Genomic DNA, 16495 nt, shown 5'->3' with positions numbered 1-16495 from the left:
AGTTTGGGTGGAGGTAAGGAATAATAAGGGGAAAAAAACACGAGTGGGCGTAGTCTATAGGCCTCCGAACAGTTGCAACTATGTTGGACGGAGTATCAGTCAGGAAATAGTTGAGGCTTGTAATAAGGGAACATCTATAATTATGGGGGATTTTAACTATCATATTAATTGGACAAATCAAATTGGGCAGGGCTGCCTTGAGGATGAGTTCATTGAGTGTATTAGGGATGGGTTTCTTGAGCAGTATGTTACTGAACCGACCAGGGGGCAAGCAACCTTAGATCTGGTCCTGTGTAACGAGACAGGATTAATTAAAAATGTCCTAGCAAAGGATCCCCTTGGAATGAGTGACCATAACATGGTTGAATTCCATATTCAATTAGAGGGTGAGAAGGTTGGATCTCAAACAAGCGTGCTAAGCTTGAATAAAGGAGACTATGAAGGTATGAGAGTGGAATTGAGTATAGTGGATTGGGAAAATAGATTAAAGGGTAAGACGATACATGATCAGTGGTGTACATTTAAGGAGTTATTTTACAACTTCCAAAAAATATATATTCCACTGAGAAGAAAAGGGTGTAAAAGAAAAGACAGCCATCCGTGGCTAAGTAAAGAAATTAAGGATAGTATTCGACTAAAAACAAGGGCATATAAGGTAGCCAAATCTAGTGGGAGGATAGAGGATTGGGCAAACTTTAAAAGACAGCAAAAAATAACAAAAAGATTGATTAAGAAAGGGAAGATAGATTATGAAAGTAAATTAGCAAAAAATATAAAAACAGGTAGTAAGAGTTTTTATAGTTATATAAAAAGAAAAAGGGTGGCTAAAGTAAATGTTGGTCCCTTAGAGGATGAGACCGGGAAATTAATGGTGGGAAATATGGAGATGGCAAAAACACTGAATGAATATTTTGTATCAGTCTTTACAGTAGAAGGCACTAAGAATATCCCAACACTGGACAAACAGGGGGCTATAGGGGGGGAGGAGGTAAACACGATCAAAATCACTAAGGAAGTGGTACTCGGTAAAATAATGGGACTCAAGGCGGATAAATCACCTGGACCTGATGGCTTACATCCTAGGGTCTTGAGGGAAGTGGCGGTAGGGATTGTGGATGCATTGGTAATAATTTTCCAAAACACCCTGGACTCAGCAAAGGTCCCGGCAGACTGGAAAACTGCTAATGTAACACCCTTATTTAAAAAGGGCAGTAGACAGAAGGCTGGAAACTATAGACCGGTTAGCCTAACATCTGTGGTAGGTAAAATTTTGGAGTCCATTATTAAGGAGACAGTAACAGGACATTTGGATAATCATAATTTAATAGGACAAAGTCAGCATGATTTTATGAAGGGGAAGTCATGTTTGACAAATTTGCTGGAGTTCTTTGAGGAAGTAACATATAGGGTAGATAAAGGGGAACCAGTGGACGTAGTGCATTTAGACTTCCAAAAGGCATTTGACAAGGTGCCACACAAAAGATTATTGCTTAAGATAAAAAATCACGGGATTGGGGGTAATATTCTGGCATGGATAGAGGATTGGCTATCTAACAGAAGGCAGAGAGTTGGGATAAATGGTTCATTCTCAGAATGGCAATCAGTAACTAGTGGTGTTCCGCAGGGGTCGGTGCTGGGTCCCCAACTCTTTACAATCTATCTTAACGATTTGGAGGAGGGGACCGAGTGTAACATATCAAAGTTTGCAGATGATACTAAGATGGGAGGGAAAGTAGTGAGTGAGGAGGACATAAAAAACCTGCAAGGGGACATAGACAGGCTAAGTAAGTGGGCAGAGATTTGGCAGATGGAATACAATACTGGAAAGTGTGAGGTTATGCACTTTGGCAGGAAAAATCGTAGAACAAGTTATTATCTTAATGGCAAGAAACTGGAAAGTACTGAAGTACAAAGGGATCTGGGGGTCCTGGTGCACGAAACTCAAAAGGTTAGTATGCAGGTGCAGCAAGTGATTAAGAAGGCCAATGGAATGTTGGCTTTCATTGCTAGGGGGATAGAGTATAAAAATACGGATGTATTGCTTCAGTTGTACAAGGTATTGGTGAGACCGCACCTGGAATACTGCATACAGTTTTGGTGTCCATACTTAAGAAAAGACATACTTGCTCTCGAGTCAGTACAAAGAAGGTTCACTCGGTTAATCCCGGGGATGAGGGGATGGACATATGAGAAGAGGTTGAGTAGATTGGGACTCTACTCATTGGAGTTCAGAAGAGTGAGAGGCGATCTTATTGAAACATATAAGATTGTGAAGGGGTTGGATCGGGTGGATGCGGGGAGGATGTTCCCGATGATGGGTGAAACTAGAACTAGGGGGCATAGTCTTAGAATAAGGGGCTGCTCTTTCAAAACTGAGATGAGGAGGAACTACTTCACTCAGAGGGTGATAGGTCCATGGAATGTGCTGCCCCAAAAAGCTGTAGAAGCTACATCATTACATAAATTTAAAACAGAAATAGACAGTTTCCTAGAAGTAAAGGGAATTAAGGGTTACGGGGAGCGGGCAGGAATTTGGACATGAGTCTCGGTTCGGATCGGACATGGCCCTGTGGGTAGCGGAGTGGGCCCAGGGGCCGTGTAGCCTGATCCTGCTCCTATTTCGTGTGTCTAATCCTGTTAGATTCAGGAGATGGTTCTGTGATAGTAGATTGGCGGTTAGGATCAGATCAGCCATGATCTTATTAAATGGCGGAGCAGGCTCGAGGGGCCGATTGGCCTACTCTTGCTCCTATTTCTTATGTTCTTATGATGTCCCCAGCAGCTGCTTGAAAGCAGCCGGTGACATAAAAATTCAGAGCCACTGTGACCTTCACTGCCACCGACAGAGACGTCCTGGTCCTCAGTTGAGGCTGCAGATCTGGCTGCAGCAAGTGGCAGAGGTCAGTGACCACCTCCTTGCTGAAGTGCAGCCTGCGCAAACACTGCCCCTCAGACAAATCAATGTAGGAGAATTGTTCCCGGAATATCCTGGGAGGGTAAGGTCACCTGTGCAGAGGCCTGTTGGCCCTCCTCCCTCTGGCCATGATTGCCACTCTTTCTCTGTGTCTCTGATGCCTCTGATTCTGCAGGCGCAGGACGATGCCCCGAATCAGTGCAGCCCCCATAGTCTGTTGACAATTGAAGTAATGAAGGTCAAATCCAAAAGAACTTGCAAAGCGCTGCTCAGTAGCCAAAATTACTTCACACAGTGCTGACTCTCTGCTGAAGCGTCTTGCTCTCAGAATCTCTCTCTCTCTGTCAGAATGAGTGGTGCAAAAATGTCTCCCACAAAAAAAGGCAGGAAGAGAACGCCTTTAAATAACGCTCCCCCAGCCCCTTCATGACTGGAAAACGTTCCACTCTCCCCATCGTTGATTGTGGCAGGCGGAAAAAAAGGGGGCGCCACTCAATATCCGGTCCGGGGCGCTGGATGTTTGACTGACGTCACGATCTGCGGGCACAGGAGATCGGGGCGGTAGAGTATAGCGCTGCCGCAAAAACACTGGTCAATTTCGTGAGCGGCGCAAACATCGCCATGCCCTCTTAGGGTGCTAACGGGAGGCGCTAAGCAACCATATTTTCCCCCCATTGAATTCAGTTTCACAACTTGTCCTGGTGGGGTTTGATCTTGAGTTTGCTAGATGGTGTTGTGGTTTTGTAAATATTTTCATGATATTTATTATGCAGAAAATGTCCTGACTTTACTTAATGGCAGAGATCTCCAAAGTTAAAAAACGTATGTTGCAGTTAGATTCTTGCCTACTGGTTTGAGAGTGCTGCATGCAGACACCACTGGTTTGTTATATCTGTTTACGCCACTTCCCAAAGCAAAGTTCCACTTAAGGACGTGTGCAGGTCTCGTCCTTACTGATCTCTGACTGCCAGTGAAAGTTTTACTATTAACAGGGAACTAAAGAGACAGCTAGCTTTATTCTAACATTTGTAGATTAATAGCAGACAGCATAATTGCAACCATTGTTAAGCCAACATGCTGTGAGACTATGTGAATGCTTCAAATTAACTCTGGCTCAACTGCAGTTGTACAGCTCATCTTGCATTGCTGCATCAGAAACTATGGCCTCAGTATTAATGGGGAGGCGAGTTGGTGTGGAGGAGTGCGGTAACAAGGCTGAGGAGTGGAGACCCTGCTGATCTGAATGGCAGGGCCTCATTTAAATAATCTGCTACAGTCTCCCGCCCAACAGCCAGCTAAATAGGCAGCCTGGCCGGCAGGCGGGAGTGCAGCTACACAGCAGTATGCCCCAGCTGGGGATCTGAGGGGATGGTTCCTAGCAGCCAGTGGGGGGGTCTTGTCACAATCAGGGGGATGGAGTGTGATCTTGCTGCGATCGGGGGTGGCGGGGGTGGGTGGGAAGATCTTGCCACGATTGGGGAGAGGGGGGCTAGCAAGGGAGCCCTGGAGACACACTCATGCCCCTCTTGGTCCGCAAGGAAACCTGAAAAATAAATTTAAAACTTACCTTCTGGACCTCGTCAGGCCCAGGATCTGCCTCCCGGCGTTTTGCCTGACAGGGGAGCCAACACTTCCCCTGCGCTGAGGCCTCAGGTTGAAATTGCAGATTGGGTTCCCGATCTGCATACTTAGAACAAAATCGCGCTTCCTTCCTGCGGGTGTCCTGCTTGCCTGTACAAAAGAACAGGTTAATATGGGATCACGGTGGGGAGGAAGTAGGATTGGAGGGGTTAAGTGACTCCCGTTATTTTAACTGCCCCCTCGCCCAGTTTCCTCCAGGTGAGGGCAGTTAAAATTAGGGCCATATTACAGTAATACAAGATGTGGAATATAATTGCACTGTTTATTTATTTACTCTCCCTGTCCTATTTCTTATTTATTTTTCCCTCTCTTTAAATCTCCTTGCACCATCCCTCAACCAACATCACTAATAACAGATGATCTGGTCATTATCACATTTCTGTTTGTGGGATCTTGTTGTATAATGTTTCCTACATTACAACAGTGACTACACTTCAAAAATACTTAATTGACTGTAAAGTGCTTTGGGATGTCCTGAGGTCGTGACAGGTGCTATATAAATGCAAGTTCTTTCTTTCTAGGTGTTCTGCCCATCTATATAAGCAGATATACAGAACACTACTTTGCTCTGAACCAGTGTCAAACCATTATTTGCCATATAACAGTGCCATTAAATGCTATCTGGTAAACCATTTGAAGAGAATAATCCAACAAGATTGGTTTTAAATTCCTTTCCATCTTTATTTGAATAGCTTCAGCAGCAAAGGCAAAAAATACAATTGAAAACTATTTGTGGCATGATACCATAATTTCTTTCAGTTCTGATATGCAAACACATCAGTCACTGCAACAGTTCTGATTGCACAAGTCTGACTTTTGGAGATTAGATTCCTGCTAAGATTGATTCTGTTATATTATCTGCATTTGAATAGTCACCTTGCATACCAGCATTGTACAAACATATCCACTGTCACTTCTTTTGGCTAATGGTTTTTCACCTGTAGATATCTCCTTAATTCCTGTTCTATTATTAGTAGGACAGATAATTGCTAATGAGTACTGGAGGGAATTTGCTATACTTCAAGATAAAAGATCAGTGAACTGTGCAGGAAAACATTGGGTGACAGTAATATATGGTATGTTTTACCAATATATGATGCATATAATACAGAAAACTGCTATATTTTGGAGAGACAGATTAATGCAATGGGTCAGCACAGTATCTTTTCACCTCAAGGATCTGGATTCAAATTGAAACTTCACTGTCACAATAAAAGTCTCCTCTCTCTGCTGAGTGTAAGGGTCCTAAGTGAAATAAGTGTGTACAGTTTCTCGTGAGCATGGGTCCAGAGCAGAAGAACACCAAAATGTTGCACTAATTGGCACAGGGCCGACTCCCCTTAGACATTGCTCTCATCCAGTTGGTGAAACAATTTCATGCAGTCAATATCAGTCCTTGGTAACATCACATACCAAAAATCCTTCATAAAAGTTATTATTTCATTGCCGGGGATGGGTAGGTGGGGAGGTGGGGCGGGTGGGATCTGAATAAAAGTTGGAAGTGTGCTCTTCAGGGGAAATTAGTAACAACAGAGAAAAGATCACAGTTTGAAAATAGCTTGACAAGTTACATAACAAAAGGACCAACTTTGTAGTTTGGGTGAGTTTTCTAAGAAAAAAGGTGAAATCAATAGTTTGAACAATTCATCAGTCTAGAAATCATTGTAGGTCTTGTTACTGTATGGCTGCTAATATCAAATTAATAATATCACAATTTTAATGGAGGTGTTAACACATTTAAAATGAGCAGGTTACTGACTCTATGGGGGGAATTTTCCCAGCTCTGGGGAGGCGGGTTTGGAGGTGGGACTGTCGGGAAAATGGCAGAAACTGGGAGCGGGTACTGACTCCGCTCCCAACCTGCCTCCGTGCCATCTTCCCGGGAGGCGGTTCCCCGAGTCACGCAGGGACCCGTCTCCTTGAGGCGGGAAGGGGATAGAGCCAATTAACTGCCTGCAGGTAGTTAGCAGGCAGTTTTGAGGCCTTTCCCCATTTTACACCTGCAATTGCGGGTTTCCCAATGGCTGCGAACCTCGCCAGGGTCAGTGAGGCGAGCAGTGGGTCTGCGGGGTGAGAGGGATCAAAATGTCAGCTGTAGAGGTGGGTGATGGGTGCAAGTGTGGACAGGTATGTATGAGAGGCGAGTGTAAAGTGTTGAAAAAAGTTTCCTTACCTTTGCTTCTCTCTGCAGGCTTCAACCTTTGAGGATCCGGAGGTGGCTCATCTCAATGGCAGAGATAACAGAATGGCTGCTGCATTCTCAGATGCAGCAGCCATCTGCTTTCTGCTGAGGAGAGAGGTCTTGGTGAGCCTTCTGTGCAAGGGCTCACCTTAGAACAGAGATTGTCAGTGTTTGACAGCTTCTCAAAGCTGTCAAATGCTGACAATCCATCTGTCAAAATTTTTTCAACAGGTGAAGTGTCATACGCTGACGTCATCTGTGTCCAGCTTTCCCTTAATTGGCCAGTAAGCCCGCAGGGCGGACTTAACAATGCCAATCAAGGGAAAATAGTGTGGGCTGGTCAGATGTCACTGGGGCGGGACTGAAACCCGGAAACCAGAATTCCTGCCTCCAGCATGTCTCCATTGATAAAATCCAGCCCTATGCGATTGCGTTTGATGTTTATATATGATAACATCTCACTATAATTTCCAGGCTCCAGCTTTAAGAAACTAATTATCAAATTTTACTCACAAAACACACTCCGATTTTGAGTTAACCTATTTTCTGATTTCTGCATTTAATTCCTTCAACAGTGGCATTGACTAAAAATAAGAAAACAAAATTCACATCCTTGTCATTTCTCCCTAATAGATTAGACTGTAGTATACTAACCTTGATCATTTCCTTAAACTGAACTGCAGACAAACTTCAAAGAAATTATGCAACTATCATAAGATGTATTTAATATTTGGTATTGCGTTGCTGGTAAGGTCTTTCATGATAATGTGCTCTGTCTTGTTAATCTCAGGGGTGCGATTGGAATTCTGCTCGCTTTGATTGTCATTGGATGGTGCAGTCTGTCAGCCTCAAAAATGTTTATCTCTACGTTGGCAATGGAGGGACAGCAGCTTCTTGTCGCCTATCCTTGTGCCTTACTGTACGGGATTTTTGCACTTCTGACAGTTTTCTAAGTTCATAATTTCAACACTAAATGTACAGTTTCAATTATGTTTTAATTGTACATCATGTTTTTATTTATGCAATTTTGGGATTCAGAAATGTATTTACCAATAAAAGCATGGTCACCTTTAAAGCACTTTCTATGCTCTGTTTTGGTGATCTGACATCTATCACCAAGAGTCTCCATACCATGCTACTGAGAAATCTGCATTAGTAGAGTTTCTGTTTGTCTGATGTGGAGTGTGCACTTTCTTCCCATAGGGTCACACCTCACTTACCTAAACCTAAGGAATTTAGGCACAGATTGGCTTACTCTCCTTCTTGAAGTATGCACGGGGGTCTGCTGCAATTTAATGAGCAAAGGACACTGGTAAGCCTCCTGCTATTTGTCCAGCCAACATCACCTTATATATCGTGCAGGGTTATTTGGAACGAAGCCGGAAGAAGCCCCATGGTAAATTGACCACCATCACTGAGTCAAGCTGGCTGGTCAATCACCACAAGTACTGTGGACCTGCTTTACTCAGCAATCAGATTATTGAGCCAGTTGCAGAGAATTCACTCCGTTCCAATCTCCCATCACCAGGTATGCCATCTTGGAGATAGGTGACCTCAAGGAGACAACATGATGACTTATGCTTACATTGCATAAAAGTTAGTTAATTGTCATAAGATCGGTGATAATGGGCCAGATTTTGCTGTAGCTGGGCAGCTAAAGGAGTCTGCCAGTAGACTTGCCCCTGCACCCTTCAGCTCAAAGGACTTTTGCCCATAAAGTTGCTGAAAGTGCGAGCTGATAGCGTCACAGCGAGGGAAATGGCATCTGGGACCTGAGTGAACAAAGCAACCAGCAGGGTATCTTCTTAACCAATGAGATTTAAGGATTGGGAAATAAACACAGGAAGGAATGAGAAGGAGGGTGAATTAAAGTGTTCAATTCAATGTCAAATCAGGTACAGAAAGAGAAATAAAGAGGGAAAGAAAGATTGGATTAAGAGAGAATAAAAAGAAACAGAAAGGAAGAGAAAGAAAAAAAAAATTCAAATTTGACATTTTTAAAATCCCCCTGAAAAATTCAAAACCTGAAGGCGTGAGACTCCACACTTGTAATAGTTAATTTTTGGTGCCAGAGAAGTTGATTGGCAGTCATCAACACTTATCACTTCTTAAAAGGGGACTTACACTTGTAATGACAAGCTTTAACTTTCTGTGGCGAGTTTAACGGTCGATTAATGGACAAATATAGTAAGTTCCTAAATAAAATGGGGAAGCTAAGGGCGAAATGCCATTTTTGTGAAGCTAATGGCAGAGCAGCTCAGACAGCAACTTTTGGATATTTACATTTAACTGCGCATCTGCGCCTCACCTGAAGTTGCTGTACCATTTACCCATAAACAACGGCAAGCACCATTAGCCTTGCTGATATTTGGATGTCATGTTGAACACAGTAAATAGAATGCAAATGATGTCAGCTTTCAAGTATATAGGAATGTGCACAAAGATTATAGCCCTCAATATCGTTGGACGTTCTTCAACTGCAACACCGTAACTCCATCGGAAATGCGGTGGAAACCTCAAAGGTCTAGCCTACAAAAGCAGACTTCTTGGCATGCACCAGCAGTTGCTGGGGATATTGTACTGTCTGCCTTGGAGTTACCACAACGTGTCTGAGACTATGCAGGAGTTCCATTCCAGTATGTGCTGTATTTTGACCAGTGGCATCAGCAGCCTACCATGGAGCACGTAGTCACCTCTGTGGATGCTGCAGTCAGGAACAGATCGAGCAGCTTTCGTGGAAGCTCAGAATGATTCATTTAGTGTCAATCTAGATTATGGGTTAAAGTCCACGGTGGAGCTCGAGTCGACAGTATTCTGAGGTGAGAATTCTACAAACCTGGTCAAGCTAACAGTTAGATCATTGTTAACCCATAGTAGGGAAGAAAGCACTGCTTTTGCAGACCCCCTATGGTCTGTTGCTCCCGAGGTGAAGTATTTTCATACACCAAGACATGACTGAGCCAAGGAGGTGGTGGTGGAATTGCCTCCATGCAGAGCAAATTTCTGACCGTGGCAGGGCAAGTTGAGAAGGCTGTTGAAAAAGCAAATGGGATCCTGGGCTTTATAAATAGATGCACAAAGTACAAAAGAAAGGATGTTATATTAAACTTTTTAAATCAGTGGTTAGGCCTCAGCTGGAGTATTGTGTCCATTCTGGGCATCACACTTTAAGAAGAATGTCAAAGTCTTGGCGGGGGTGCAGAGGGGAGTTACTAGAATGGTACCAGGGATGAGGGACTTCAGTCATGTGGAGAGACTGGAGAAGCTGGGGTTGTTCGCCTTAGAGTAGGGTGACCATACGTCCCCATTTTCCAGGGACAGTCCCCAGATTAGGTACTGTGTCCCCTGGCAACAATGTTCCTGGAAGATTCCCCGGTTCTGGAAACTAGTCCCCGAGTAAAATGTTCAGTTATTATAATGAGTTATCGTCGGTGCGGCTGATGGCCAACCTTGGTCATCATGTACTGGTGGCCAACCTTGGTCATCATGTACTGGTGGCCAACCTTGGTCATCATGTGCTGGTGGCCAACCTTGGTCATCATGTACTGGTGGCCAACCTTGGTCATCATGTACTGGTGGCCAACCTTGGTCATCATGTACTGGTGGCCAACCTTGGTCATCATGTACTGGTGGCCAACCTTGGTCATCATGTACTGGTGGCCAACCTTGGTCATCATGTACTGATGGCGCCGCCCAACATGTCATCAAATCGGGGGTGACTGATGATGATTGATGGCGGAACTGACCAATCAAAGCAGGGGAAATTGAGCTGTATCTACATTGTAAATAAATTCGATGAATTAAGTGCAGGCAGAGGCGGGATTATCCGGTGAAAGATGGAGGGCGAGTGGGTGGTGTATTTGTGAAAGAACAGAACAAGAATGGAGCAAAGAGAGCGTGCCAAATTAAAGAAAGTAAGTTTATTTAACCAGTATCTTTTAAGTACTTGGATTTGTTGTGTTCTTACTAAAGAACTCTGGGCCCAAAAAATTATTTATTTTCATTGATGCTGATTGAGCCGTTTGTTTTTGTTTCATATTTCTAGCATATGCATATTTTTTAAATCTCATCTAATCGATCTTTACCACCCACAGATTCACATTTTAGGCCCTTTCATCTTTGTTTTTAGTTTGTGTGCAGTGCTATGTGTGCAGTGCTACTGAAATAAACACTAGTAGTACATTAGTGGCCAACAGTTTAGTGGGAATGGGATCAAGCAAGCCAGGAAGTGGGTCTCATTCACACAGATGGAGCAGGAGATAAGGGAGAAACTAGAGAAAGACATGGGTTGAGGGCTGGGGCACAGGGGAGCCTTGGGAGAGGTTTGGCTTGGTGTATAAGGGGATTGGGGGGTGTGGCAGAGGCAGATGAACAGATGGTCTTAATCTTTGTGACAAACAAGTCTGTGAGTTCCTTCCACGTGTTGTTGGTGAGAGCATTGGAATTTCCATCATACCCACACTGGAGAAAATTCTGAAAGCTGAAAACCCTCAGCTATAGGAGGGAAGGTGGGCTGAAGCAGGAGCAGGGATGGGCAATGTTACGGAGGTGGAAGTGGGTGGTTTTTCTGATGGAGAGGATTATGGAGTTGGAAGCTCAGTTCAGGGACGGTGCGGTGGCAAACCATTTGGTTCAACCTGAGATAGTGGCCAGGGAACAGAGAAGGAATCGATGGCCAAGGAACGGAGTTTGTGGTGGGGGTGAAAACAGTGGCTTAGGTGTTCCCAATGTTTAGCTGGAGGAATTTTTGGATCATCCAGGATTGGATGTCAGACGAGCAATCTGACAACACAAAGGCAGTGGAAGTGTTGAGAGAGGCGGTGAAGAGGTAGAGGTGGGTGTCAGTCAGTGTACAGAAAGCTTGGGACTAACGAGTGGCTGCTGCTTAGTTGTACTCTGTGATCATCAATGTACAAACTAAAGATCGGAACATGGGCAAACCGGCAGAGAACAGTGCTGGTTGATGGAGGTTAATCTCTACAAGTATTCCACTAGCAGAAGCAACAAAGTCATTGTGCCGGTTTTCTTTAAACATGGAGATAGCACAGCAATCATTATTAAATCTGTGAAAAATAAATGACATGGGCAGTGATGTGTAGAAAGTTTTCTGAATAGCCCATATAGGTGTTTGATAAAGTATCACATTATAGTCTTGCCAGCAAATTTGAAGCCCATGGAATAAAAGGGACAGTGGCAGCATGGATACGAAATTGGCCAAGTGACAGGAAACAGAGAGTATTGGTGAACGGTTGTTTATCAGACTGGAGGAAGGTACACAGTGGGGTTCCCCAGGGGTCGCTACTCGGACCACTGCTTTTCTTGATATATATTAATGACTTAGACTTGGGTGTACAGGGCACAATTTCAAAATTTGCAGATGCCACAAAACTTGGAAGTATAGTGAACAGTGAGGAGGATAGTGATAGACTTCAAGAGGACATAAAATAAAAACAGAAAATGCTGGAGAAACTCAGCAGGTCAGGCAGCATCTGTGAAGAGAGAAACAGAGTTAACGTTTCAGGTCGATGACCTTTCGTCAGAACTGGAAAAAAGCAGGAAATGGAACAGATTTTTAAGCAAGTGAAGTGGCTGGGAAAGGGGGGAGGTGATGAAAGAACAAAAGGGAAGGTCTGTGATAGACATTAAGAGATATTCAAGGCAAAAGGAGATGGTAATGGAACAGGTTAAGAAACAAAGGATGGCTCTTGATGAAGTGTATATTGTGCTGGCAGAATGAAAGGCAGCTGCCATGTGGGGGAGAAGAAAAAAAGACAGACAAAAAGTGTGGATAATATATATATAATATATATATATATATATAATATCTGAAATTGTTGAACTCTATCTTGAGTCCGGAAGGCTGTAAAGTGCCTAATCGAAAGATGAGCTGCTGTTCCTCGAGCTTACACTGAGCTTCCGTGGAACAATGCAAGAGGCCGAGGACGGTGAGGTCTGAGTGGGAGTGGAACGGTGAATTAAAATGACAGGCGACCGGAAGCTCGGGATCCCACTTACGGATGGAACAGAGGTATTCCGCAAAGCGGTCACCCAATCTGCGTTTGATCTCCCCAATGTAGAGGAAACCATTCGTGAGCAGCGAATACAGTATACTAAATTGCGAGAAGTACAAGTAAATCGCTGTTTCACCTGGAAGGGGTGTTTGGGGCCCTGGACAGTGGGAAGGGGGGAGGTATAAGGGCATGTGTTGCATTTCCTGCGCTTGCACGGGAAGGTGCAGGGCGAAGGGGAAGGGGTGTTGGGGGTGATAGCGGAGTGGACAAGGGTGTTGCGGAGGGAGTGGTCCCTATGGAATGCTGAAAGGGGAGGTGAGGAGAAGATGCATTTGGAGGTGGCAGAAATGGCGGAGGATGATCAGTTGAATGTGGAGGCTGGTGGGGTGAAAGGTAACGACAAGGGGAACTCCGTCGTGGTTCCAGGAGGGAGGGGCGGGGTGAGGGCAGAAGTGCGGGAGATAGAATGGACACAGTCAAGGGCTGTGTCAACCACTGTAGAGGGAATCCTCGGTTGAGGAAAAAGGAAGCCATGTCAGAAGCACTGGTATGGAAGGTGGCATCGTCAGAGCAGATGATGCGGAGACGGAGAAACTGGGAGAATGGAAGAGAGTCCTTACAGGAGGCGGGGTGTGTAAAGTCTGTGGGTTGTGCAGTTAATAACGACACAGACTTCAGGAGTAACAAACAAACAGGACTTTACTATTCGAAGGTCAGGGCGAATCTGCCCAAGGAATCCTACCACAACGCTTATATACTGGTGTGGTCACTGTCAGTATTACAGTATACAGAAGCCAAACAAGTAGTGCCACACCTAAAGTAGTTCTCTTAAAGGTGAACGGTTACATGCAATAGTTTCCTTAAAGGTAGATGGGTACATACACTACAATCCTCCCTTTTTAGCTTACAACATACTGATTCCTTAGTAAACATACATTATAACATATATACAGCTTATGTAAGACAGTTCATAGATTCAGTCTTTCTGGAGGTTTCCGGATTCTGTCCGGATAACGCTGCAGTGGTGTCGTCATTCCCGGCGGGCTAGTATGTGCTTCTGGCAAAGTCGATTCGGCTTGAAAAACAGTGTCAGGTTCATCTGATTCCAGTATTACCAGATCGGAAGTATGTGTTCTGGGTATCTCAGTTTCAACATTACCCGGGTAAGGTGGTGAAGTCGGTTGCCCATTTGTGGCGGACCCTATGATCTGGTCCACATGGCGCCTTATTATATTGTCCCCAATGTCCACCGTATACATCAACGGCCCTAGCCTTTTTCCAATAGTTCCAGGCTGCCATTTCTCGGTACGGTAGTCCCGGGCCAAAACTCGTTGACCGATCTGGAAAGATCTAGTGGCCCTTTCATTCATGCCTTGGAATTGCCAGTTCTCTATGTCCCTTCTGACGTTTGGTTTGAGTAAATCCAGCCGGCATCTTAGGCATCTATTAAAAAACATCATGGCGGGAGTTTGATTTGTGACCGCATGTGTTGCATTCCGGTAGGCCAACAAAAAGCTATCCACCTTATGTTGTAGATTTATGTCTTCATTACCCATGGCCTTTATGGCCTTCTTGAAGGTCTGGACAAACCTTTCAGCCAATCCATTGGAGGCGGGGTGGTATGGGGCTGACGTGTAGTGCTTAACCCCATTGCTCTTTAAGAATTTCTTGAATTCTTCGGACACAAATTGCGGTCCATTATCAGAACAGATCTGTTCCGGCAGGCCATTCCTAGCAAACATAGTCCTTAACACTGTGATGGTTTTTTCCGTGGTGGTGGTGGTCATCTTAATTACTTCCGGCCACTTGGAGTGGGCATCCACCGCTATTAGAAACATCGAGTCCATAAATGGACCAGCAAAGTCGATGTGTACTCTTTGCCAAGGAGATGAGGGCCACTCCCATGGATGCAGAGGAGCCTGTGGTGGCGCGTTCTGAACCCTCTGACATCCTAGGCAGTTCTTAGTGATCTCTTCGATGTCTCCATCAATGCCTGGCCACCACACAAACGCTCTTGCTAGGTTCTTCATCTTCACTCCACCCAGATGTCCTTCGTGCAGCTCCTTTAGCACCTTCCTTTGGAGTTTGGGTGGAATCACCACTCTAGATCCACACATCAGGGTTCCTCGACACACTGACAGTTGTTCTTTCCTCTGTGAAAATGCTTGCAGTGTTGGTTCGCTCTGTGCTGGCCATCCCTCCACCGTTAAATCATAGACTCGTGAAAGAGTCGGGTCATTCCTTGTCTCATTCTCAATCATTGAGTTTGTTATCGGTAAACACTCCACTATGGATGAGTGGAACATCTCTACTGGGTCCACTGTACTCGCTTCTTCTACCATCGGTAATGACAAGCGCGATAACCCATCAGCATTTCCATGCTGTTTGGACCTTTTGTATTCGATGTCATATTGGTGTGCCCCAAGTAACACGGACCACCTTTGTAACCTTTGTGCTGTCATGGTGGAAACGGCCTTGTTTGGGTTGAATATGGACACCAACGGCTGGTGGTCTGTCAGTAATGTGAACTTCTTACATTGCAGGTAATGATTGAATTTCTTCACGCCCCACACCAGACTGAGGGCCTCCCTATCTATTTGAGCATAATTTCGCTCTGCGGGGGTTAACGATCGGGACGCGAATGCCACTGGCCTTTCCGAGCCATTTGGTAGCCTGTGCGACAGTACTGCTCCAATTCCGTACGGGGAAGCAGCACAAGCTAGACGAAGGGGTAACGTTGGGTTGAAATGAGCCAACACTTCTTCAGAGGTAATCAACTCCTTGCTTCTGCGAAAAGCCTTTCTGCATTCCTCACTCCACTTCCATGGTGTATCTTTCCGCAACAGAGCATTCAGCGGATGCAGCACCGTGGATAAATTTGGCAGAAACTTGTGATAGTAATTAATCAACCCCAAGAATGATCTTAACTGTGATACGTTTCCTGGAGCGGGGGCCTTCACGACCGCTTCTATCTTTTCAGGTGACTTGTGCAGTCCCTCTCGGTCAATGACATGACCGCAGTATGAGATCCGTTTTTGGAAGAACTCACACTTCTTGCGATTAACCCGAAGGCCGTACTCCTTCAACCTGGTGAGTACCAGTTTCAAATTTGTGAGGTGTTCTTCCTCGTCTTTCCCCGTGATCAGAATATCATCTAAGTAGCACTGCGTGCTTGGAATTCCTTGTAATACCTGCTCCATGGCCCTCTGCCAAATTGCTGGCGCCGAAGCTACCCCAAAGACCAGTCTATTATAGCGATACAAGCCTCTGTGTGTGTTGATGGTGAGGTACTGGCGTGACTCTTCCTCGACCTCCATCTGTAAATATGCCTGAGCCAGGTCTATCTTGGTGAAGTGCTTCCCTCCAGCCAACGAAGCAAAGATATCTTCAATCCGCGGAAGCGGGTATTGTACCATGTGAAGCACCGGATTCACTGTGATCTTGAAATCTCCGCAGATACGGACCTTCCCCGGTCCCCCTGGCTTATTACTTGGTGAGGACTTCATGACGGGAACAATGGGCGTGGCCCACTCACTCCAGTCCACTTTTGACAGGACCCCTGATCGTTCAAGTTCTTCCAGTTCTGCCTCCACAGCTGGTCGTATTGCGTAAGGTACCGATCTGGCCTTAAAAAACTTTGGGCTTGCATGTTCTGCAATCTTAACCTTTGCTTTAATTCCTCGCAGTGTTCCCAGTCCTTGCTGGAATACCTCTTTAGCTTCGTCCAATATTCTGGACAACCATTCA

The 16495-nt window shown here is 45.0% G+C and overlaps 1 protein-coding gene across 7 annotated transcripts in view; it reads left to right on the top strand.

Moving 5' to 3' along the window:
- The window catches only part of LOC147123234 (protein YIPF5-like), a 90256-nt gene that overhangs the window by 59460 nt on the left and 14301 nt on the right, over window positions 1-16495 (top strand). For 5 of the 7 annotated variants that reach the window (XM_085969496.1, XM_085969504.1, XM_085969486.1 and 2 more), the window contains one exon: window positions 7528-7884. The exons of the other annotated variants lie outside the window; for them this stretch is intronic. In XM_085969496.1, coding sequence (XP_085825622.1) covers window positions 7528-7690 — 163 coding nt within the window. In that variant the 3' untranslated portion in view covers window positions 7691-7884. Of the gene's footprint in view, window positions 1-7527; window positions 7885-16495 lie in introns of those variants that run through there. 7 annotated transcript variants of the gene reach the window in all.

This window comes from Somniosus microcephalus, chromosome 2, assembly GCF_052327205.1.
Source record: "Somniosus microcephalus isolate GS21.2 chromosome 2, FLI_Smic_1.0, whole genome shotgun sequence".
NCBI lineage: Eukaryota > Metazoa > Chordata > Chondrichthyes > Squaliformes > Somniosidae > Somniosus > Somniosus microcephalus.
Note: the sequence above shows the minus strand (reverse complement) of the source record. Positions and strands in the feature narration are given on the sequence as shown.